At 34.4% G+C, this 26,646-nt stretch overlaps 7 protein-coding genes across 7 annotated transcripts; 2 read left to right on the forward strand and 5 right to left on the reverse strand.

Moving 5' to 3' along the window:
- The first annotated feature begins 916 nt into the window (after positions 1-916).
- On the forward strand, positions 917-10,639 carry LOC131848055 (uncharacterized). The gene is made up of 3 exons (XM_059197811.1): positions 917-1,513; positions 5,678-5,910; positions 9,707-10,639. Exons 1-3 carry the CDS (start codon positions 934-936, stop codon positions 10,460-10,462), a joined length of 1,569 nt encoding a protein of 522 aa, XP_059053794.1. The 5' UTR covers positions 917-933; the 3' UTR covers positions 10,463-10,639.
- On the reverse strand, positions 5,578-6,103 carry LOC131848093 (uncharacterized). The gene has a single exon (XM_059197848.1). It carries the CDS (start codon positions 6,049-6,051, stop codon positions 5,650-5,652), a length of 402 nt encoding a protein of 133 aa, XP_059053831.1. The 5' UTR covers positions 6,052-6,103; the 3' UTR covers positions 5,578-5,649.
- Positions 10,640-11,202: 563 nt separating the features above from the next.
- Positions 11,203-12,336, reverse strand: LOC131848090 (uncharacterized). Its single transcript, XM_059197844.1, has one exon. It carries the CDS (start codon positions 12,064-12,066, stop codon positions 11,545-11,547), a length of 522 nt encoding a protein of 173 aa, XP_059053827.1. The 5' UTR covers positions 12,067-12,336; the 3' UTR covers positions 11,203-11,544.
- Positions 12,337-13,052: 716 nt separating this feature from the next.
- On the forward strand, positions 13,053-13,929 carry LOC131848088 (uncharacterized). The gene has a single exon (XM_059197843.1). It carries the CDS (start codon positions 13,310-13,312, stop codon positions 13,832-13,834), a length of 525 nt encoding a protein of 174 aa, XP_059053826.1. The 5' UTR covers positions 13,053-13,309; the 3' UTR covers positions 13,835-13,929.
- A 761-nt stretch (positions 13,930-14,690) lies between these two features.
- LOC131848056 (calphotin-like) lies at positions 14,691-25,967 on the reverse strand. The gene is made up of 4 exons (XM_059197812.1): positions 25,053-25,967; positions 23,238-23,872; positions 18,950-19,521; positions 14,691-15,386 (listed from the first exon to the last, which is right to left on the reverse strand). The coding sequence occupies exons 1-4, from the start codon at positions 25,895-25,897 to the stop codon at positions 14,706-14,708; spliced, it is 2,733 nt and encodes a 910-aa protein (XP_059053795.1). The 5' UTR covers positions 25,898-25,967; the 3' UTR covers positions 14,691-14,705.
- On the reverse strand, positions 18,829-19,616 carry LOC131848100 (exported repetitive protein-like). Its single transcript, XM_059197854.1, has one exon. It carries the CDS (start codon positions 19,547-19,549, stop codon positions 18,929-18,931), a length of 621 nt encoding a protein of 206 aa, XP_059053837.1. The 5' UTR covers positions 19,550-19,616; the 3' UTR covers positions 18,829-18,928.
- On the reverse strand, positions 23,092-25,049 carry LOC131848087 (calphotin-like). Its single transcript, XM_059197842.1, has one exon. It carries the CDS (start codon positions 23,782-23,784, stop codon positions 23,188-23,190), a length of 597 nt encoding a protein of 198 aa, XP_059053825.1. The 5' UTR covers positions 23,785-25,049; the 3' UTR covers positions 23,092-23,187.
- Positions 25,968-26,646: the final 679 nt, after the last annotated feature.

A 26,646-nucleotide genomic window follows, 5' to 3' on the forward strand; every position in this document is an offset into this window, starting at 1 on the left:
GCCTAACTTTAAGATAGATTGTTCATTGCATTAATACATCACACTCAAATAAAACTAAATAACAAATTACACAGTATCTTGTTATTGTATTATTGATATTTACCTACATTAATTTTTGATTAAATTTGGTAATATCGAATCTACTCATAACATTAATCTGTCTGTTTCAATCAAGAGTCGGATAACGAGAAAAGCAAATACAAAACAATAACAATAAAATAAGAAATATACATAATTTTTGCATGTGCAGCTAATAAACTCTAGTCGCTAGTTTTTTAAATTTAGTTTCAATTTAAAATTCAGGAATAATAAAAATAACAAATATACTAAAATAAATAAATAATTGACGACCTTCCGCTATTTAGCGTATGGACATATGTAGCATGAGAAGCGCACTATGTGCATTACTGTATATTTTAAGAAAGATCTGTGTGTGAGGGTGATATGTGCAAATAAGCTCGAATACGAGTACCTTTTTATTTTTTGTAATTATTAAAACTATATTGTCAACAATATCTTAAATCTTCCAATGTACTCAAGTAGAAAATACAAAATGTATCTATGTGAAGAAGGCAGAAGAACAAAATTAAATTAATTAAGAAAGGAAACAATTGTTAACTTAATCAGTAGAAGTGAATGGCCGTTTATCAAATTGTTCAAGGCAAACGCGGAAATAGTTCGAGTCCAATAGGGTATTTGTAATATCACACTATTTACTGGTATATTTAAGGTTGCTAATAAATAGTTGGACACTTGGAGCCTATGACGTCCTATGGTTCTTTTCTTGCAGCTAACCTGTAGCCAACGCCTTGCATATTTGCCAACGACACAAAGGTATCTGGAATACGCCTACAATACAGAACCGTATAAAAGCTGAACTGAACAGGGTGAAAACATCAGTCTCTCATTGAATATCAAACAACACAGACCACAATGTTCAAGCTGGTGGTGTTGTCTGTAGTCGTGGCCCTGGCGGCTGCCAAACCTAGCGCCATTGCTCCTTGGGGCCTTGGACTTGGTCTTGGACTCGGTGGTCACTTAGCCGCACCTCTGGCGGCTCCTGTGGTTGCTGCTCCGCTTGCAGCCCCAATTTTGAGCGCTCCTGCTCTTGGCGCCTATAACTACAGAGGACCGCTATCGCTCGGACCTGGACAACCCGCAAGCATCGTGGCTGCTGATGGCAGGCCCCTTGACACCATCAGCGTGAATTTGGATCGTGCTGCTCACTACACCGCGAGGGCCGTAGATGCTCATGGACTTCATTTGTTGAAGAAACGGTCAGCTCCACTGCTCGCTCCCGCTCTACCTCTGGCTCACTCTGCTCGGCTTAGTTTGCCTGTGGGTCCCATCGCTGCTCCCCTCGCAGCTCCTATTGCGCCCTTGGGTCTTGGACCCATTGCGCCCTTGGGTCTTGGACCTATTGGACCTATTGGCCCACTAGGTCTAGCCGGTGGTTTAGGTCATGGTGGAGTTTTAGTCAATCCTTTGGGCCGTGCTGCTGTTCTTGGCCATGGTTGGTGAATACGTATTTAAAATATAATTAGAATACTCAACAATGTAAACCTACCCACTCATAGTTTATAAAGAGAGTTACCATAATATATATACATATTACTTTTATTTCAATTAATTCCTCTTAAAGCGCATAACCCTGATTATAGTTATTCGCAGTTTCGTATTAATAGTTATACCTAATTTATTTAATATATGTAGGAAAGTAAACTAGTATCCTATACAGTACTTATTTAGTCCAAAATACTTAAAAAGAGTAACCGAGATTCTTTTTCTTTGATATATGTATGTAGACATCTTTGGAAATGTATATAATAGTGCCTGATGATTCCAGGTAGAGAAATTCTTTATGCAAATAAATAATTTTTCATGACTCAAAGAAATTCTCATTTAGGTGTAACTATATTACTTCTTACAAATTCAGAAAATTATCATTCATTTTTTATAATATTAGTAGTAGATTATATTGAGAAATCTATTTAATGTTATGCATCACTTTGGTAAATACTTAGTTGTTTATAATCAGGATACATATGGTATATGAAATAAAATGTAGTGAATATTATACTACCGTAGTTGATGCATATTGTATAGAAAATTACAATAGCACGGGATCCTCAGGTAAATTAACAGTATAATTAGCTACTAGCAGGCTCTCATAGACCGTGCCTTTTCATAAGACGGATCATATATGATGTGTTCACTATTGTCATTACATTATATACCAGTAAAAGATATGCGAGATTTCGTTGATAGTTGTGACATAAATTTTTACATTTACGTATGTCACTCATGTAGAGGCGCAGGGGTACGAGGTCACAAAAAGTCACATGTTTCGATTTATCAATCTATTCATGCAAGTTCGTCGCCTGTGATCTATCTCTGTCCTTGCTCTTCCTTAATCCATTCTTTTCAAATGATGAAACTAATGCAACATCCCTTGTTCGATATTTATCACTACGTCATTTTTCAATCGTATGGATTTATGTATAAAGACATTATTTATTTTTCATAATATTATGTCACTCTTAAAAACATTCTATACTATTACTGTAATCGTTTACCATCAGTTAGGCTTAATTAGAGATTAGAGATGATACAAGTTTTTTATGCCCATCCAATGGCATAAAAAACTTGTATCATCTCTATGAATCAGTCATATTCTGCCTCTCTAGGTACAACAATGTGACTTTGATTCTAATGGATAAACTTTAAAACACTTCTGTAATAGATTTTTAAAATTCTTTTACTAATATAGGAAGCTATATTATTATCAAGCTGTATAATTGGCGATCTACTTGGCATAAAAGGGCCTTTAGTATTAGTTGAAAGGAACATCCTAGTGGTCACGGCCTTAGTCTTTAAGGAATCAACGAAGATCAAGTATCAATAATAACCTTTTATTACTGATACTTCATGTTATATATGTATCATCGTGTATGCTACATTATATAAAAAAAAATTGAAATCTCAACGAGTAATATAAATTTTGGGTTTAGGTGAAGATGGGGCGGTTCGCTAGTACGAGTATGTATAGAATTAAGCATTGTGTAGCACGTTAACCAACAAAACTATGTCGAACAACTGGCGGTCTTTTTCGCAAAAGTTGGAGGAGTCCTCCGCATGACTTATCTAGTACTTTGTCTTTTTGTAACCTAAATCTATTTAGCTGTTCTTTTCAAACTACTGTAATGTTATTGGCCTCCAGTGACCTCAGATATTTAGTGTACCTAGTTAGGTGTTCTGGAACATGTTTGTAATACCTAACTAGTACGAATTTTCCGTCTGAAAAGTTCACGATTAAGACCCTGAAGATATATCAATTAACATTTTCATGTGGATAAAATTTTTGGCATTCTATGGATTGAAACATGTTAGGTAACAGTTATGTCGAAGATTTTTGGTAGTATGTTGTATATAAACAAAATTACTGCAGGAGAACAGCGAATCTATTTTGGCTAAGGGTTACAACTGAAGTTGAATATGAAGATTATGTTCAAGATAATTTTATATGACATTTAGGTAAATAGAATAGAATAGAAATAATTTATTCAAGTAAACTTAATTTTAAGCACTTTTATAACGAGCAAGATATCTATTAGGTATAGCTGGTTATTCTTTTGAATAATTATTGATAATTTACATTTTTACGTCGAAATACAAATGGCATATCGTACTCATTGACAGTTAATCATGACTTCATCTCCTTTAGTGACATAAAGCTTAGCATAATATGTACATGTGACCTTATGATACAATCTTTCTTTACCGTTGTAAAGGTAACAAACAGACAAACGGACATAGACATATAGATACATATTTGTACTATGCATACTGCATCATGCAATAATGTGTCTGTGTATGTATGAATAACTATAAATATATATAATAGAATAACTATAATTCTTCTATGCAATGAAATCCTTTCAGAATATAGAAATAAATATATACCAATTGAATTTGAAACACGTTAATGTTTTTTTTTATTTTACGTTTTTTACATATTTTTTCGTGTTCATTATCAAATTACAATATGGAATGGGGTGTTAAAGAAAATTGGACTGCAGTGATCGCCTTGCACAAAGTGGATATGGAGCCGTCAGTCATTTTTCAGACACTACAAAAGCTTGGTATCAGACGTATGATCATACTATCAACAGATACAACAACACTTCATCTGTCGCAGACCAGAAAAGATCGGGGTGGCCGCGTGCTCTGAGAACTACAAAGTTAATGCTGTTAAAGCCAGAATTCGTCGAAACCCCAGTAGGAAGCAAAAAATCTTACCGTGAGAAATAAAGGTTCCCGCTAGGACTTTGTCGCGTATCATGAAACAAGACCTGAAGCTCTATGCTTATCGTCGATATACAGGACATGCCCTAAATTAATCTTTACAATTAAAGACAGTAGATCGATCAAAACGTCTTGTCGCGGCACAGCACAGAAATATCCTCTTTACAGATGAAAAAAATGTCACGATTGAAGGGCACTACAACAAAGCAACAAGTGTACAAGTACAAGTGTACGGTCACATTTCTAAAGAATCTACTCAATTGGTCGAAAAGGTACAACGTGGTTATCGCCCTGCATCAGTGATGGTTTGGTGGAGCGTGTATTATCAAAATTCACAACAACATTTTTGTGAAAAAGGAGTGAAAACTTCTGTCAAAGTGTATCAAGATACAGTCTTGGATAATGTTGAGAAACCTCTTAGCAAGACACTTTTTAAAAATATACCGTGAACTTTCTAGTTGGACTTTGCACCTGGTCACAAGTCTGGCTTCAAACAATGTTCCGCACTTTATAAGAGCTGAAGACTGGCTAACACGCCGACACCGAGTCTCTTAAAAAATCTTTAGATCAAGTTGTGGTGAAAGATTAAAGGCCTGTATAAGGGTGACCCAATGGTGGCCGTTTCGAATAGAATATTATTTTATTTTTTGATGAGGATTTAATAAATATGTAGGTATGTATGTAAATATTAATAATATTACATTACGTTATTAAAAAAATGTATATTCATTTTTAATAGAACTTATGGCTGGACTAGGTATATTAATGGTTATATATATTATACATTGGAAATATTCAGGTAAGTGGTAACCGTAGGCTATTCATGAATTTACCAGAATGAGCACCATGAATATCACGTGATCATGTGACTCCCATGATACTCATGCGTTGACATTCCGGAGAACTAAGGAGTCATACCTCGTATCCAGCAATTTCATTGCCATATTCTCATTTACCCTTATAACAAGCTGCTAACTTTGTGAACGATGTTGCTACAAAGCCTATATATATATACGGATGAAAGTTAGGAGCTATTTTATCAAACGTTTAATATATAATATAGTAATAACTTGTAGTGATTTTTTTCGGATTAATTTATTTATATAAATTAATAATTCGGTAGTAAAATCCTGGGATAGAAATTATGATCCATTCAATCCAGTTAATCAAATATATCCAGTCAATGTATATACACTATATTTATGTATTATGCTCAATATGAACATCAGTACATATAAGTAAACAGTTTTGAAAGAATATAAAACACGAAAATAGTTTTTTGTAACATATATTTGCATTATATATATATTTACATAATATCATCAATTTTTCTAAGTACAGAATTTACCATGAAACGATGGGCGCGGAGTAGGTGATTGGCGACACATGCGAGACAATGGGAGCGCTGTAGATAGAAGGAACTGGGGCGATCAAAGGTGCAGAAGCCAAAGGAGCCAGGCCCAATCGGGTTACAGGTGCAGCCAGGAGAGGGGCAGAACGTTTCTTCAAAATGTGAAGTCCATCGAGTGCCTTAGCCGTGAGGTGGGCAGAACGGTCGAGGTTGACTTCCAAGGTGTCAAGAGGCCTACCGTCAGATGCCAGGATGTTAGCGGGTTGTCCAGGGGCCAGTGACAGCGGGCCACGGTAGTTGTAAGGCGCAATCAGGGGTGCAGAGTAGGCGAGTGGAGCGATCAGACCAGCCGACGCAGCAGCCAATAGGCAAGACAACACCACCAGTTTCATCATTTTGATAATGGTCTGTGTTGTATTCTGTACTCAGAAACACTGATGCACTAGTAAGATTGCGATCGGCTTATATACTCACATCATATGATTATCTACAGTAGGTGACGCCGGAACAGTTCGTGGCATTGAAAGGACTACTTTTGCATGAGAGAAAAGGTTCATAAGTTTGTCGTGTATGTTTTATTGTGCCTAAGGCATTAATCTGTTTGTTTATTTATTCAGGTGGCATTATCGAAAGATCAGCTATTTGTAAAACTTTTGTAATGATGATACAGGGAATGAAAACTGCCATACTTAATTGTAGAAGGAGTTTTTTAATACGATTAATTATAAAAATAAAAGTAAATTGGGTGGATATTCTTCTATTCTATTCCTTCGACATTAAAAGTAGGTATAAAGACAAAATTGAAAAGTCTTAAAATAGAATGCGCATTAATATACAGAAAGGAAAATAAAAAAATGGCATAAAAGTATATGAGGGACAGGACAAGATTTTTTTTATACTGGACAAAAAAATTGTAGCCGGTGTGATATGAGAGATAAGTATAATGATAAGAACTGAAATAGCTCGGAGGACGAGGTTCGATACTCATGTGTCCTTATATTCTACGATCAAATCTTTTCCAATTCTACGGGCAAGTTATAACAATGGGTGACTCCTGAAACATTATGGTATATATTTTAATGTAATATTTTAATTTAATATAATGTAATTGTATAATATTTTTGGATTACATTTTTTGGATGTACCATTTTTTATTCAAAATATATGCGGTATAGATGAGAACAAAATTTATATATATGGTAGATGGTGACAATGTTAAACGGTAACACATAGGTGATCATAGATAGAAATGGGCCATAGTTAGGACCTCCTAACTATGGCCCATGTAACAAGGATAGAGACAAAAGTAATCAAAACTACTTCATTAACATGTAGTTTCCATAACACATTGACGATAATTTGTAACATAACCTGGGCTACAAAATGGTTAGTTAACGAATACGCGAGACCTCCTCTATTCTGAACCTAGAAATATCTTCGTGATATAATCTATCTTTAGAGTTCAATAAGATCAATCATTTAGTTGTGAAAAAATAATAAACATACAGATAGCAGGCAATTTTTTGAATTATAATGGATATTAATTATATTATTGTATGATCTGGGATACTGGAACAGTTCCATGATTGTGTCAGAATTTCAGGCTTACATCGTATCTTTACCTCTAACAAAATAATAATAGGTGCATTAATTTATTCATACATTTTATATGCGGAAATACAGATCAAAGTTTAACAAAGACCTCTTTGCATATGTTTTGTATGGCCTAAAAACAGATAACTGTAAATATTTATTTTAATGCTATAAGCAATAGTGCACATATTTAATTCTCTAGTTTATTTAGACAATGTGTGTGGATGTCAGTAACAGATTGCAATTTTATGCTCGGATGCAAATCAAAGTGTTATTCAATGGCACAATTATACAAGCCAGTTGTTCCTATAAATAACAACTACGAGGTAAATAGAAATAAATGCTATCAGCATTAATATACATTATCTGATTATTGCTACATTTTATTTAGTAGATCTATTATTTTATATGTTGTACTAGGTGACCCCGCAAACGTTTTTTTGCTATATAAATCAAAATCGCTATTAAAAAGTAGAGGTTAGTGATAGAAGGGTGAAAATTTAGGGTTGTATGTATTTTTTAATGCCATATTATAAATAAATAAAAAAATTGTCCAAATAATAAAATTAAAATGGTGGTGGAAAATCCTCATCACTTAGGGCTTTGAAATATTGATAGTAGCTAATTCTCAGACTTACTGAATATGCATATAAAATTTCATAAAAATCGGTTAAACCGTTTCAGAGGAGTATGGTAATTAATACCACAGGTAACATTTTTTTTTAAAACGATACCTTAATATATAAGATTCAGAGTGTCGGCGCCTAATGGTTTATTACTCCTGTTTAGAAACCAGAGTCGTTTGATGAATGAACGACTGACTGAATGACTGAACTGACGAAATAAATCTGAACTGAATGAATCTGGCTGACAACAAAAATCCTTGTATGTAGATTTAATTTTTCCGACTGAATTTCAGGCCACGGGACTACTAATAACGAACTAAAAAATATCTGAGTGACGGCTATTGACTTTATTGTATACAAGTAGACACACTTATGTTAAAATATGCTCAGCGAAATGTGGGTACGTCAAATGTTGCATTCACCGCGTCAATGAACGACAATGTCTCTGACTATCAAATTTGGGATAATAGTCGCGAATGTATTATAATAAGGTATTGCATGTATATTGCAGCTCAATTATATATTTCAATTACTTAAGAGCAAACTTTAAAGGCCTCGATGGTCTAGTACTTCAGCACACCCACTTTTTTTCTACGGTCGCGGGAACGATTCCTCGCACGGCACAAACATTTATATTCATGAGTATGATTGTTTGTATCAGTCTGGGTGTTTTGTATGTATAATATGTATGTATTTAGGAAAAAAAATAATGTATTTATGTTTATATATAAATTTTACATAGATCACTCACTTACACACATACACACATACGCACATACGCACATACGCACACATACACACACATACACACACACACACATATACACATACACACACACACATGCTCAATGCACTCCACGTTTAAACTTAAAACTAGATGTATAACTAATTTATATGAAGGGGAGACCTGGTGTCTAAGTTACAGGCTATGGCTTACTTTGGGCTCCAGATTTCCCACAAATTATATTTGTGATTTTTATTTGTTAGCATTTATATAATAAAACTAAAATTATGTAATTTGTGGAGATGAAATAAAATATATTTATTTATTTATTTATTTATTTGTATCAGTTGTCTAGTACCCATAACACAAGCTTTAGCTAGCTTAACTAGTTACCTCGGGTCCTAGATAGTACTGTGTGAATTATCCTAATATTGTTATTATTATTTATCTAAATATAGTAAGTAATATAAAGGCATCTCTTATCGTGTCATTTGAATAATAAATGTTCAATTATAATTACTATGTCATTTTACTTGCTAATATAACTGGATTGAAATCATAAACAGAAAATCGTATTAAACGCAAGATTGCTAAATATTGATAAGATAATTAGTGGTAACTAGATAGATACAGTACAGTAGTAACTGGTTACAATAGTAATCGCTTATTTATATCGTGAAATACGAAATATTGTAGTAAGAAAGCTAAAAAAATAGACAGTGAATTATAATCTCAGTATTTTGCTTCCTGAGTCAGAACACAGGTGGCTAAACTTTCTAAACATTTAGTTTCTTAATTTTTAGCACGAGATTGAATATATATATCATAACACTTCTTATCACAGTTTTAATTTTAGTAATGTCTAATATTCATATATAACTTGAATAATACTACTATATTAATTGGCCTATTAATTACAATAATTAAACATAACTCAGGTAAACATCATATTGTTTAATTGCACTTTCTGAAATGCACATGACAGTGATGTACCTATCTGAGCTTCTGTATGGCCTTGTTAATTGTAAATGCCAGCTTCCTGGACGACAGCTTTGCACCGGTTTTGAAAACGAGATCGCCCTTAGCTTTTGTGATTCTTTTGTATAAATACGCTACGATGTATTGCAAGGGCATCAGTTGTCCTCTGCAACAAGACAAACCACAATGTACAAGTTCATAGTATTGTGTGCTTTCCTCGCCTCGGCTGTTGCCGACCCTCAGCCTGAGCCCCATCCGGAGCCTCAACCTGAGCCAGGCACCTTTATTGCGCCTCTACCGATCAGTCCCTACGCAAGTGTTGTACTACCAGCATCTACGACGATTACAAACCAAGCTAGCAGTGTTCTTCATCCGTCTCCATACATCATCAACGCGCCATTGGCCTACTCGCATTTCATCAAGAAACGCTCGGCACCACTGACGTACTTTTCACCATCTTACGTTGCATCTCCGGCTTTGGCTACCACCTACAGCGCGCCTCTCGTCCAGGGTGCACCTCTCATCTCATCACCATACGTTGCTCCACTGCCCTACGTTGCTGCAACACATTTAATCAAGAAGCGATCTGCTCCCTTCCTACCTAAAACGTACATCGCTCCCACAACCTACGCTGGCACACCTCTGTTGGCTTCACCTTACTTTTCCACACCTTACATTTCCTCGCCCCTGATTCACACCGCGGCTCCAATTATCCCGCAGCCCGTCACTCACTTCATCAAGAAGCGTTCTGCCCCTTTCATCGGTCTTGCCCCAACTTCCTACTCCCATCAGTCCAGAATTGATCTCCATTCTACCCCACTTTTCAATACTCCCTATGCTTATTCTCTGCCAGCTGCTCCCATCACCTACCCCCATTTACTCTAAACTGTGTTAACGTTAGAGTATCTACTAAAAAGTCAGTTTCAATTTGAAAATATAAATTCATTGTAAATCCTAAATTACCAATAACCATATTATGTTCCACTATGTACATATATTTCAGATATTTTTCAATTGTTTATAAATAAGATTTGGGATAAATATATATATTTTTACTCTTTACACTGGTTTGATTATTTATGAAAACAATTGGTACCAATTATTTCGTTATCACAAAAAATACAGATTAATGTATTAAACTTTTTAACTGACATTATTATATGTTAATAATGCCTTTATTGGTAATAATTAAATTAAAAAATATTTAGGTACAGTTTTTAATAATTTGCAATATTTAAGAAATCTAGAAAAATTAAAATAATATTTATAATCATTCATAATAGGCCTTGGAGTTTAAGTGCATTTTATTAAGTATATATAAAGAAAATGTCTACATATGTAACATATCTATATGAAATAATAAATTCTATATACTTCAACTGTGTCCTCCTTCAGAGATCGACCGTGAATCAAATTCGAGGCCCCTCCGTTCGCTTGGCAACCCTGTTTGATAGGTTATTTATATTGACATCTAATATTATGTAATGAATTTTTCATTTCAGAAAATCAGGTTACCATAACTACTATGTCAACCTATTTACTCATTCAGTACAATATTATACCTGGCATTGGTATACTTATAATCATATAATACTCTTATTATCATTCGGTATAGAAACACATACTATATTTATTACTTTATTAATTTTACAAAACACTTACAATTAATAGGCACATAATAACTATTGAAAAAATGACAAATGAATTTATAAATTAGTGAGATCTGCAAAATAACTTACCTACCTTATCATAACAAAAGAACATACACTAATTTATTGCCAGCTTTTTTACAAAAAAACTTTATGACAATTACAATAGAGATGTTTAACTATAAACTATAGACGTTCTTTCGTACATAGTTACTTAATAATCTTTCATTTTACATTTTCGAAAAAAGCTAAATTTAAATAGCGTAATGATCTAGTTTCACTATATTTAAACGAAAGATATAAATCACTGCGACAATTTTATTCTTCTTTATGTAGTTCAGATGTAAATTCATCATTTGCGATATTTTCAAACTTTTTGTAAGTTGCTGTTGATGTTTCAAAAACTAGCTGTTGGTGGCCTAAATTGTGTTCCCGATTTTCTTCAATGTAATTTTCTTTTATTATACCATTTTCTTTATTCCTCGATTTGAACTGTTCCTTTTGTTCATAAGCTTCTTGCAATTTATCAATAGAAATTGGATGTTCTAGAGCTCGCGCTAATGGAAGATTATGAAATATTGTTAAAGCGATTGGAGTAAGAACTGTATTTGATGTCAATGTAGGAGCAAAGGCGAGCACTTTTTTGTTATTTTCTGCCTCCGGGTGACTTGCGTATATCGTAGTAGCTGGACTGTAAACCAATGGTGCGGAAATAATGGCAGGCGTGTGTTTGATATCAATTCTCGATTGGTGAGACACTGCACTTGGAGCCGCGTATATGATCGGCATATTGCATTGAACTTTTGCAATCACACTTATTGTTAGAAATAGTCGAATCATTTTGAAGCGCACAATACTTGTAGTATATCATGTGAAGGGCCATAGAGTTTTATAGGCATATAACGGTAGATGATACGCCACGGCGCCGGCGGTGGCAACGAGTTCAAGTTCTCGGCCGATGGTCTTCAACGGGTCGTTGCGTCACCGCAATCTCCAGGGCACTGGCCGGATTTGAGATGCACGTATTATAAAACGTCATTTATGAATATTAATGATCGATGCACGTAAGACTGTTACTTAAATGCAATTGGGCTTGATTGATGTGGGTTAGAGAACAGGAATGACAATGTATTACGAAATAATGTCGTAACGCTTATCGTAGATTTTATAAATGATGTACGTGGTTATTGTAAATATCCAATATAGTTTCCAGGTATTTGATATCTTTTGCCTTTTTGTAGCATACTACGAAGTAACTAGTACTCCATAGAGTACTAGTTCTATCCCACGTTGCTATCTCAGTAAAAACTCTTACAAGGTAAACTTTATATATAATATTATTAAACTTTATTATTAACCGTATTAAATTTTATTGCAAATTACCTTGCATATATTTAGCATAAAACGAAACTTACTTAAATAATTACGCTGTACATTGGGATTATTCACACTTATTGATTCATTATGGAACAATTATGACTGTGCTAATTCTGTACAATATGTTTAAAATATTGATTTCATTCATTTAAGGAAAAATGATATAATAATACGGTTGAATAATATGTAACCATGTTACCTCAGAGTTCTGATTTAAAACGAAAAGAGGAACTCCTTCTTTTTTGAAATCAGTTAATATATTTACCTGTATATACATATATACCCATATATTACTGGACTACTAATAGTATGTAGATTAAATAATTGGTGTAATCTAGTGACAATTATTATCCTGCAAATTAATATTACATTGAACAATTTCTGTCCATAGACATTTATAGCATAATAAACTGAGCAAGTTATAATTAACATTTGGTACAGTACTATTTGTTGACACTGTACGCAATCTATTACTTCCCATTTATAATTGCTCATAGGCTATTTTAAATCAACTTATAAAAACTACAAATTCCATTTTTTGTTTGCTGTTAACGACAATAACGACAATCACTATGTTTAATAGCGTGTCGAATCTATTATTCGTTACTCAGTCCTGTCACTTTGATTCAGCATTCATAGTATAAGAAGGGAATACTCCAGATATCAGGCACCAGTTTACTTGTTTCACTGAAACCGAATAGCCAAAATGGTTTTCTTCGCGGTATTATTTGCTTGCCTTGTCCTGTGCAGCAGTCATCCAATATTACCGTTAGTGGTTCCAGCGGCTCATACACTGCATTCACCTATTATAGCGCCATATTCACAGCAGAGTTATATTGGACAGGGTCTGCTGGGTCAAACTTTGTGGGCCAAACCGCTCGGACATCATATTCTGAAAAGATCTCCACATTTAGTGGCCCCATTGGCTCACGGCGCGCTGGGTCTTGGCCCCGTTGCTCCGATCGGGCATGTAGCTTCTGTAGCTCATATCGCACCAGTTGCCGTCTCTCAGCAGTCTCGCTTAGATGTCCGGACATCACCAGCAGTAGTCGCTGCACCAGTTGTTCCTGTCGTGAAACCTATAGCCCCTGTGTTAGCTGCACCTCTTCTTCAAAAAGCATTGGTTGCGGCACCTTTGCATTATGGAGTTGGACATGGACTTTATGGAGCAGGATTAGGACATTACGGATATGGACATGCAGCTGCTCTTTCACATTTGGGCCATTATTAGTTTTGGAGACGTTGTAATGTGCATGTTTATAGCCTAGCTCTTTTGGTTTTGTGATTATTATTGTATAAAGTAGAGTTTAGATGTTGTAAAGAATATATGATGAATTATCATTACAACTTTGTTTTACTTCTATAGCTACTATACAAAACTGTAGTTTCTAATAGTTTTAAAACCCAACTATAACTTTCATACAATCCATTAATAAATCTTAAAGTAACATTTTTTCTTCAGAAAATAATAGTCTTGTGAGCATGTGTTTCTTTTACAGATCTACTTTTTAATTTCTCTTTGACTTGCTAAAATTTTTAAACAAGGCATTTATAAATAATAAAATATACTATGAGTTACCTATACATAGTAAAAAACTACGTATAAATGAATTTCAAAATTATTTGATATTATTGTATAGTCATTCAAAATTAAAATTCAATGTTATTATGAAAAACATCTTTTTTATAACGTTACGGATTTAGACATATTATTTTTCTATTGTACACTGTTGTGTATGCGTCCATTTAATTATTAATTATATTTTGTTTATTATTTTTACTGAGTAATTAAAGTATAATTTAATACTCTAGACCTGGACAGGTTTAATATGGAAATAATTTTTTATATAGCTCAATATGTATATTTAAAACAAAGAAGTCGCTTTGGTCGTATGTTACACCTAATATCTAGACTTATACACATATATAAGTCATATCAATATGTGTCAAATATGTGTGGTACATGTATTGGGTATAGTTAATTATTACACTCTAGCAGGACAAAATAAGTACAATAAAATTATATTACAAATTCATTTATTTAGGCAGTGCTTTACAAAATTTCTATCATTGATCAGACTTAGGTAATTAAGTCATTAAGTTTACCAGGGATGGACGCCGTATGCTCTGGGGACAACAGCAGAGTAGGCGACGGGGGCAGCATAAGAGGAAACAACAGGGGCAGATACCACTGGAGAGGAGTAACCGGATACGAGTGGAGCACTGTAGGCAACAGGGCTCACGGCGGGAGCAACCACGGAACTGTAGGCCACTGGAGCGACGCCAACAGATCGCTTGCGGAGGCTGTGTATGGCGAGAGCCTTAGCCTGGTAGTGGGCGGCACGGGCGGCGACAACTTCAGGTGTATCTAGGGGCACACCGTTGATGGCATCCAGGACGACAGCGGGGGAGTTAGGAGCTTGAGCGACAGCGCCAACAACAGCTGGGCTGACGGCAGAGACCACAGCGGGAGCGACGGCAGGAACTACTGCGCGGCCGTAGGCAGGAGCGACCACAGAAGCACTGTATACTGATGGTACACTATATACTGATGGTGCGCTGTAGACTGCTGGGGACACCACGGGAGCACCGTGCACCACACTGGAACTATATTGCGACACCGAGCTTACAGCAGGAATGCCAGCAGAGTACGCCAATGGCGCCACTGAAGCCACCACGCTGGGCTTGGCCGCCGCCAAAGCTGCTACGGAAAACAACACCACCAGCTTGTACATTGTGGTCTGTGTTGAGTTGTCTGATCGATGATATCGGATCGACTGATGCTTAATACATCTCAATGAGAGCTTTTATAGTACTTATCTAATTTGAATTATGACTAGCAAAAAATGCCACACAATCACCTTCAAACTAATCTGTGCCTTGGTATTCAAAATATTTATTAGTACTATAGGCGTATGTATTTTTTTAAGGCTTAACTTCCGTCATTATTTATTGACTTTGTACTTACTAAAAGTGTAATTATTATATATTATTCTTCGTTATGCATATGTATATATGTGTAATAGCTTATAATGTGATTCACGTCATTATTCGATTTACATAAGATATTCGATTTATGTTTTATTAATACTGTTTGCTTGTTATTCAAATGTACTACTTGAAGTCATCATTCTCTTAGTTTTGTGGCCTACTTAATTAACTAAGTTTGCTATGATAAATGTTTACATCTATAATAATACAAAATATTAAAAACTGCACAAAATATATATGTAAAGTTCAACAATTTGGTTTATTGGGATAATTAGTAGAAAATTTTAAGATCCGGTATTAAGGGTACGGTACTATACCAAAATATTGCTATATGTCAATGTCACTAAGAAAAACCAGCCCTCTAGTCCTTTATATGTATGGAAACATTAAATAATAATCTATTATAACTACTATATAAGAAAAAATTGATTTTATTTATTATACAAATATTCGATATCGATTTTATGAACAGTGATATAAAGATTCCAGTTTGATATGTACAAAAACTATTAAAAACTATTAATATATATAATAAAAAATATATATTAAACAGTGAAATATGTGTAATTGGGATAGTTTTCAAAGTCAAAGCAAACAAAGTCACGGGCATTCTCGAGTAATAGTGCATAAGTTGACATTGATTTATCGAATTGACATGTTGATGGTATTTAAGTCTTTTGAAAGTGAACTAACTAGATTAATTGTCGTTTAGTGTTTGCTTTCAATCAACTACAACAAGAACGAAGTTTTTTATTATTTTCACTATATTTTTGGTCTTCGTTAAGATCAAGTTAATGAATGGGATCTCATCTTCGACTCTGTATCGACAAAATTCAACTTTTTGAAATTTACTCGGATGTAGGGGGCCTCTGTTCTAATGATTATTCAATTTTCTTATTATTTTATTTAAACCTTTCAATATGTAGGTGTTCTTTTCTATTGTATTGTCTACAATACGAAGCGATGTTGTTATGAGCGGTTTTGAATATATTATAGTTTAGGTAGGTACTAACTGAAACCAGTGGTTTATATTCCAGAGCAAACAACGTACTGAGTTGCTACCTTTTTGCATTACTGTGGTACACATAAAGAAAGAATAAAGGAATAACAAAAATTTATATATTTATATTGTGATTACTTCTACTTATATACTCCCTGCTTTTTTTGTAATATATGTTGTGTTGTAAAATGTATGTGTGTCTGTTGATGCGATTATACTAAATATCTATCTATCTATTTCTTTTGTTATCTATTCTCTTATAGTATTAATTATCCTTTAAAGTTTATAGTGTGATTAATTAATTAACTTCAGCAATTTACTGCACTTATAGGTTATAATTGTTAGGTCAAGTTTTTGTGTACAATACTGTAAAATTAAATAGATGTTAATATAAAAAGTTTCTCTTACGTATAATTAGTAAAAATCACGGGATATTATCACATTTTATTTTTATTGAGTTCCCTATAATTAATCCCTTGATTTTTAATAATTACTCGTATAATAATGACCGCGTCAAATTTAAAACAGTGATATGGATAATAATACCATGTTTCTTTGTTTTATATGTTGTTGTTGTATATACGTTTTTTATTACATCATAAGTGCTTCATTATAATTGCGGCTTCTTCCGAGTTATTATAACTTTTTGAGCTTTATACATTATTGTCTTAAGTCATTTTGAAATGTTTTCATTATGTTATTCTGAATTAATTTGTCTTTCATAAGACATACAATAATGATAGGTATAGAATTTCCAAAGACGTTCCAGTAGTTCCCGATTTCATTTTCTTTAAAAAAAATCCCTTATCTGTCCCTATATTAATACTGGTAATTAATTCTTATTAGCCATTTTTTTATTTTAATTGAGACGGTATTTTTATGTGCATGTGACGTAATATTGCTGTCAATTGTACATTGACTTCGATGAACCTATTTGAAATCGAGAGTGTTTATATACTCGTATATGTTTCAATGATTTTCGTATGGTATGAATTTGTCGAACACTTCATCTTAGTTGGAGTAAGTCATTTGCGGAATAATATTATGTATTATTTAGTTTTAACCGCGGTCAAGAAGAAATGAAGGAAAAAATAACTATACTGACCTAAAAGTGGCGAGCTGGATGCCTATTGTCATGTCAATTTTCTAAAGCACAACACATATCTCGCTCGCTAAACTATCTTTAAACATTGGTGGCACATATACATAAAATCAGTCAACAAGTTAAAGAAGGAATCCATAACCAAATTTATTATTGCGTATAAAATATTAAATGAACTTTCATTTGATATACAAACAAATGACTAGATTAGATGACATAGAAATATTACCTTTTACAAAACTGGGCAATGAAAAATATTGCTCACGATAATGTATTATAGAAAAAAGAAAATTAGATATTTGAAGGAGTATAGCTATATATAAATTATAAATTATCTTACAATATTACAGAAATGCTGCTGTAATATTGTAAGATAATTAAAATAATAAAAACTTTTAAAAATAAAAACTCTTATGCTGAAAAGAAAATTGATCTCTGTAACACAAAAAATTAAAATGGGATTTGTGATTTATCTTAATTAATAAAAAATATAACAGTATCGATGAGTAAATAAGTTAGTTAGAGTAAATAATTGATTGTCTGAACAATCAACTATTTAGTTTGTGCAAATACCGACAAAACATAGAATTAGCAAGAACATATTATAGTATAAACTAATTTTGTATGCCCAGTTTTTAACTCATACATATTATTTTCCATATTATTATATGGAAAATAATCTCATGTGAGTAAAAAAGTAAAAAAGTATTTTGTATTAATTTGAGAAATAAAATATCTTGAATCGTAAAAGTCACTCAAATTATCAGTACAATTTTTGTATATTGTTTGAATTACAAGGTTTTTTGACTTTTTGTTACACTTAAATCTTGTATATTAAATTCTTATTCTATTAACTATAACAGATACCAGCCTTTTTAGATTTCTATATGTTCTGTAATATTGTTGATATATTGATTTTTAAGTTAAGCGTAACGGCGAATGCTAACTATATCTGACAAATGAAAACGTCTCCATTAAGTATTTACTGTATTAATTTAAATTTTATATATAATATCTTGAGAAAAAATAGTTGTGTAGTTCTTAATACGTTCTTCTTCTTTTTATTATAACAACAAAAATATTATTATAAGAATAATAATTGTTGTCAAAAGATTAAAAATAAAATAACAGATTAAATATTATATAAATTTTATTTAAACTCTAGTTACTAACATTTTTTAGTTTGATAGTACGTACCGAAACATTTAATATTCCGATTTCCGTAGCAATGTCTACCAAACTTTAGTTATTACAGGCGAGGAAAGTGCTAATGGTGAGGAGAGACCAATGGGTGAGGAGAGACCAATGGGTGAGGAGAGACCAATGGGAGAAGAGAGACCAATGGGCGAGGAGAGACCAATAGGGGAGGAGAGACCAAGAGGGGAGGAGAGACCAAGAGGGGAGGAGAGAACTGGGCCCGCACTATAGGTGGAAATAACAGGACCAGCAGACAGAACGGGGGATGTAATTAAAGGTGCAGAACGTTTGCGAATCAGATGGGCGCCAGCCAGTGTGCTGGCTTGTAAAGGAAGAGCACCGGTGGTGATCACTTGAGATGCACTGAGTGGAATTCCAGGTGCAGCAAGAGCTGGACCAACGAGGGCTGGAGCGGCAATAGCAGAAGTTCCCAAAACACTTGGCGCGATAACTGGCGTAGCGATGGGTGCGCTCCTGATGAGAGTTGGTGCAATAGCGGCTGTGGTTAGCGGTGCAGCTCCAATTGTTAAAGGCGCAGGTCCGATCGGCAAAGTGGCAACGGGTGCACCATAGGAAATCACTCCGGCGTTCAGAAGTCCTGATGGCTTGGCGGCGGCCAAAGCTACCACTGATAATAACACCACTAATGAATTCATTGTAATAGTTTTTGTTGAATCCGACACAATTAGCAAACGTATAAGAACAACTGATGCTCACTATTGATTTCTGTATGTATTTATACTGTCTACAGAAGTGGTTTCCATAAATTCAAGTTCAACAAGTCACATTTTGTCCTTGTGTATGTAATATTTGATCAAATCGCATCATGCAATATCTCCATAAATTTACAACATACCGACCAAAACAATGAAGGAACGAACCGAACAGCTGATGTAATAAAGTCACATATTTCAAACTTGGTAATTTTGTAAATTAAGTATGGAATGGAATGCCAACTCTTCAAATGCTTCCGTCATAGAAAATTCAATTACATAAGATATTATACGAAGAAGGTAAAAATAAAAATATATTATCACAAAGCAAAGAGGCACTACGACTTAATTCAATTCAAGGCAAAGAGATTATAACGGGCGCCCACCATTTAGGTACTGTAGTCCACAATGGTTTGTATATAGTTAGACAAATAAGTGAATTATAAATAAGTAGGTATTAAATCTAAGTAAAAGGGTCAGAATGTGTATTATTAAATATTTATTTATGCATTATTTTAAAAGTTACTAACAAAATATTAGAATTCTACTATTTACCGAGGTAGAGTTTGTAAAATTTCGTCTGCTTGTAACTACTTCTGTGTCACTTGTTTCAGCCGCAAAACAATTTTCTTTGTAATATTTATTTCGGTTGAAAGTGACAACAGTAAAATTAGAGGAGATGGAGTAATGTCATCTTAGTCCTGAATGGCAACATATGAGTGATGATGTGATTAGTGTAGAGTAGTACTGTTCATGTACCGAAGCGACATTTCCCATTTACATTCATGTCACATAAAAAAACATTGTAATTTTAATTATATAAATATTTGCAGGTTTTTAGTTGGTTGGCTTTAGCATCTAAAAGAGATTTTGACGATCATGTTTCCAAGCCATATGGTATACTCGCGTGTCGTTTTTTTGTCAACGTTTAAAAACATGCGACAATAAAGTATTGAATTTATTGCAATAAAAAAAGGTCTCAAATTATTAATACTTAGGTGGGTATAGGTCAGGAAATGCAGATTTCTATAACATTTTAACAGATTATTATTACATTAGCTAGGACATAAATAGCATCAAGAATCAGCTTAGCTGTCTACTCTATTATGTAACTATTAAGTTGTTCGGAAAGTAATTTAGTTTTTCCTGACTGAGAATTGAATTGAATTTTTATATATTTTGAGAGCTCATATAGCAAGGCTTGTGTGTGAAAAATACCAATTAATTCTAGGCAGTAGTTTTTGGTTGGTACCCTTTTAAATATGGAGAGCCATAAGCAGCATTTTCGACATATCTTACTGTTTTACTACAGAAATGGCAAAAATGTTATTCAAACCAGAAATAGATTGAGCGATGTGTGTGGAGAAGGTGTGTTAACAGTACGCCAGTGCCAGAACTGGTTCGCTAAATTTCGATCCGGCAATTTTAATGTCGAAGGTGCACCACCCTCGGGAAAGCCAGTTGAAGCTGATAAAGGCATTGGTGGATGCGAACCGGCGAATAACAGCACTTATAATAACATCCCAGGCCTTTTAAGTGGTCATAAATTGTTAAATTTGATAAATTTAACTTCACTCCGATCTCACGTGTTTTTATTCACCGGTTGGCACTCCACACACATCGGTCAATTTCTTTCTGGCTTAAACAGCATTTTTGCCCTTTCTATAGTAAAACAGTTAAGATATGTCGAAAATGCTGCTTATGGCTCTCCATATTTAAAAGGGCACCAACCAAGAACTACTGCGTAGAATTAATTAGTATTTTTCACACACAAGCCTTGCAATATGAGCTCTCAAAGTATATAAAAACTATAAAACTTAAGTTGAGTGCAAAAAATACAATTAAATCCTCAGTGAGGAAAAAATGAGATTACTTTCCAAACAACCTAATATAATTGAAAACAGTCCTCTTGAAGAAAAGTGAAAAACGTGAATTATACATGAGCCGTCACGTTAACAAGTGCTACCCGTATCTGACTATGACTGATGTGATCTGACTATTTAATAACAATACCTGTATGTATAATTAGCATGAAGCTGTTGTTAAGAAGTAAACATTTCATAGAATACATTCTATGAATGAACTACAAAAAAATTGCTTAAAAATGTATTATAGTAACGAATAGTACTGTTAATATAAGTTTTTAATGTAGTACATTTAAAACTTGTATTAACAGTATTTAGAAGCTCCTTCCTATCGTTGACGGTTTATTATAAAATAATTATATCCTTAAATTAGCAATAAGTGGAGAAATGTATGTCTTTTCAGGTCGACCTTACATGCTGGAGACATTCGTAGTTCATTCCTGGAAAACTCATTACGAACGCTTACTAATTGACCCAATTTCATCGTCACCCTTACAATATTAAAGTGATTAGTACTAGGCAGACATACTGTAATATTATTACAGTATTAACGATGGGTATTAAATAAAAAATACTACTCTAATTTGATCATTACTATATTGAAATACCCTTGATTGAATAATCAACTTATGTTATAAAGAAAGTGAGTTTCTTTATTAGGCGCAATTCAATCATACCAAGTATGTAATTTAACAACTTTTAATAATCATTCATTGATGGTTACACCGTGATTGAAATTTATTTAAATTTTACGATAAAACTTTTATCAACAACGTCTATTGTCAAAGACTATATATACATATATACCAAATACTATATATATGTGTGTATGACAAACATAGTAGTGTGTATTTTTATTAATCTGAGTTAGTTTCAACATTATTTTAAAATGAGAAAATATGAGACTTCTTTCTTCATTTGGCCATAAATAGCAAAATTTCATAATCATCCATTTGTCTGTTGTCTTAAAAATGAGTACGAAGTTTTTGCTTCACTAATTAATACTATGAATTAGGATGTACCAAATTATTATGATTATAGATAGAATAGAATAGAAAATCATTTATTCAAAACGAATCCGAACGGGCGGTAGATAAAAAAAAATTGTTATGACTATTTAATTTATGTCATAACAATTTTTTTTAGCTGTCTCATTACAAGAAGAACGAGCAAGAAACTTGTATGATGCTGATAGCATATATAAATACATTTTTAGATTGAACAATCACTCTGTATGGATTTTATGATGAAAAATTAATAGGTACGAGTACGAGTATAAAATTGTTAGAATATTTAATATTTTCTAACATATTATCTTCAGCAACTTTAGGTGATTAATCTGAAATCGAAATGCTCTAATTCATAAAAATATAATTTATTATGTGACATGGATAAATAAATAAGGGTTTATAAACCATGAGAAATGTAGATAATGAAATACAAAGTAGTGTTTTCTACGGAATTATATTACTGTTTTTTATTGGATTACTATAACAATTACTTATTACAACTATCTAGATATATATAATTAATTTATAGCGTAATATAAAATTGTTGCATGCTTAGTGCTTTATTTTAAAGTAGATACTGTGGTGAAGTGTTCAAAATAAAATAACAGAATAAGTAATAATAATTTTATTTAAAATTTGTTACTAGCGTCCTTTAATTTGAATTTATATATCAAAACGGGAATTACTCCCGTTTCCGTAAAATTTCCTACCAAGCTCTAGCAATAAGAGGAGATGAGAGGGCTAGTGGCGAGATACCGATTGGTGAGACGATGGGACCAGCTGGTAATGTGGAGATAACGGGAGTTGCACTATAGGTAGACACAACAGGGCCAGTAGATATAATGGGGGATGTTAACAAGGGAGCAGAACGTTTACGAATTAGATGGGCACCGGCCAGCGTACTAGCTTGTAAAGGAAGAGCACCCGCAGCGATCACTTGAGAGGCTCCGAGCGGAATTCCAGGTGCTAGAGCTGGGCCGACTAGGGCTGGAGAGGCGATAGCAGAAGTTCCCAAGACACCTGGAGCTATAACTGGCGTAGCGATGGGTGAGCTTCTGATGAGAGTTGGTGCAATAGCAGCTGCCGTTAACGGTGCTGCTCCAATTGTTAAAGGCGTAGCGGCTGGCACAGTACTGATAATGGTAGGAGGAGAGTTGATGTCAATCCGAGACTGCTGCGAAACGGCAACTGGTAAAGTGGCGACAGCAGGTGCACCATACGAAATCACTCCGGCATTCAGCAGTCCTGAGGGCTTGGCTGCGGCCAAAGCCACTACGGAGAATAACACCACCAACGAGTTCATCGTGGTCTGTGATGATTCTGGTATCAACGATAAGCGAATAAGAGTAACTAATGCCCAAAGCTGATTTTGTGTGTATTTATACTGTTTACTGAAGTGGTTTCCATAAATTCAAGTTCAACAAGTCTTGAGTATCAAATATTCAGCTGAGATGGATCATGCAATATCTATATTAATTTGCAACATACTATCTATCAGTCTAATAAGATAGGAAGGAACGTACCTCTACCTACCTCTGATTTGATGTATATATAAATTATTATTAGATTTAAATTATAATTTTTATTTATACTACGATGATCAAGCATACACCCCATCTTACGGTAAACGGTTATGCCGCCTGAAACAGGAGTGTCACCTGCGCATTGCCATCCCTTAGATGGTTCATTAAAATAGCAGTTGAAACTTACAAAATAATTACAAATCCTGTCACTATTTCATTACATAAATTAAATAATTCATAGTTTTACATTTTAAAAACAAATAAAAATAATAAGCAGAATACATGCTCAACTAGTTTAGAGGAATTATTATGTAAAATACTTATGTAAATGAAATAGTTGTAACGTTATGATATGTTTCTTCCGATCGGCATATTTTAAATTATATATTGTTACGAATAGTAATTCTAATCAGCTTCAGGTATTTTGTTATGATTGACAGATATTTAACAAATTTAATATTTAATGTATGACTTGGTTGTGAGTTTGAAACCCATATAGTACAAAAATTGGTATTCATGAGTATATCTGTTTGTATTGAATCTGTTTCTAATCCATAAAAGAAAGATGTGTCAATATAATTTGACGGCGATGGTAGCACACCGCCTAACTTCAGATGGTCGCGGGCTATTGATGCGCGGGCGGACGATGCTATTCCTTGCACGGTACAAACAATTGTATTCATGAATATGATTTTTTTATAGGTTTAGGCGTTTTCTATGTATATTATGAATGTATTTATAAAAAAATGTGTCTAGTTAGGTAGTAGTCATATGAATTATCTAGTACCCATAACACAAGTTCTGCTTAGCTTGGGACTAAATGGTGCTATGTGAATTTTCTTGAGATAATATTACTTTGTTTTGTTTTTAAATGTAGGTACATATATCCAATGGTAATTTAACGCTATTATTGATATATTAAGTGATTATTGAAAAAGTACCGACTTATTATTTTAATCTTTATTCACTACTTATTTACAAGCCATACTATCGTTCGATGTAACCTGAACCGAGGAACTGTTTCCTCAGTTTCCGTGGTGACGTTCACCAGGGGTGCACACTGTAGGCCTTTGTAATAAGAGGAGTAGAGAAAGCCACTGGAGCAGAGTATGCGGAAATGACAGGGGCAGCAGCCAATGTGGACACGACCGGAGCAGCGCTGTAAGCGGATACGATGGGGGCGCCGAGGAAAGGTGCTGAACGTTTCTTGATCAAGTGTGCACCGGCGAGAGCCTTAGCTTCAAAATGGGCAGCACGAGCAGCAATCACTTCAGGAGTATCAAGTGGCACAGTGGGACCCACAAGGGCGGGTGATGCAATAGGAGTCTTCAAGTAAGCAGAAGCGATGTAGGATGTGGCGACATCGGCGGTCTTGTACAATGTCGGTGCAATGGCTGCCGTGGCTAGTGGTGCGGCGTAGGCGAGAGGTGCAGCAGCGGCTACGGTACTGACAATGGCAGGAGAAGACTTCACATCGATGCGGGACTGAGATGAGATTGCAGCAGGAGCGGCGTAAGCTGCTGGGGCGGCAACCAACGCAGGCTCAGCATAGATGGTGCGGGCAATGGGAGCTACGGCGGCAGTGGCTACCACAGCCGGGGACGACTTGATGTCCAGGCGAGACTGGGATGACACAGCGGCAGGGGCGGCGTACAGTGCTGGGGCGGCAACTAGTGCTGGCTCAGCAATGATGGTGCGTGCAACAGGCGCTACAGCGGCGGTAGCTACCACAGCCGGTGATGACTTGATGTCGATGCGAGACTGTTGCGAGACTGCAGCCGGGAAGGTGGCGACGTCAGGTGCAGCATATGAAAGAACTCCTGCGGTAAAGGGTACCGATGGGTGGGCAGCAGCCAACGCCACCACGGAGAACAACACCACCAGCGAATTCATCGTGGTCTGTGATAGTTCAGGTGTGAACGACGAGTGAATAAGATTAACTGATGCTTTCTTCTGATACGCGAATGCATTTATAGTGATCGCAATACAGTTGAAAGAAAAGTCAAGTACACCGAGACCGGTTAATCATCGTAATAATAGGATGGAAAGTCAAGTAGTTTTCAATGACATAACTATAATATTAATAAAACAGTATTAATGACAAATATGAAAATGTACTAAAATAAATAAACTTAGATGAAATTAAATTAGCAAACAATATAATTTTGATGTAATATCACTCGTGATTTTTCAATGTTATTTTTGTAATAGTTAGTATAGCTGATTTTGTTTTCAGAACCAATTATTTATCTATAATTAGGTAGTATTCATAAAAATAATACCTAGTTAAAACATGAAGTTTCTAATCCAAATCATAAACGATAATAATCAATATATTTAATATCCTGTTAGTATCCGATTCTTCTAGTAGCTTCTTAGTATATATATATATGTACTGTTATTTATTTATCAGACTGGATATCAATAACAATAATTATATACTTTCATGGTCAGCCCCAACCGATAACCAGAGATGTTGTTGTAGTAACCGCAATATTTGACATACACACATACCCTTTAGTATTTGAATCCAATTGAGTTGCAGGATGCGAGCTGTCACATGGATTAATTTGGTATGTTATGCATGTTTACATCGCCAGAGAGTGACAAGTGTCTCTCCGCATTTATTTTCGAACTTGCAA

Source organism: Achroia grisella, unplaced genomic scaffold (genome assembly GCF_030625045.1).
Source record: "Achroia grisella isolate CSIRO2021 unplaced genomic scaffold, CSIRO_AGI_Agris_v1 utg546, whole genome shotgun sequence".
Classification (NCBI taxonomy): Eukaryota; Metazoa; Arthropoda; class Insecta; order Lepidoptera; family Pyralidae; genus Achroia; species Achroia grisella.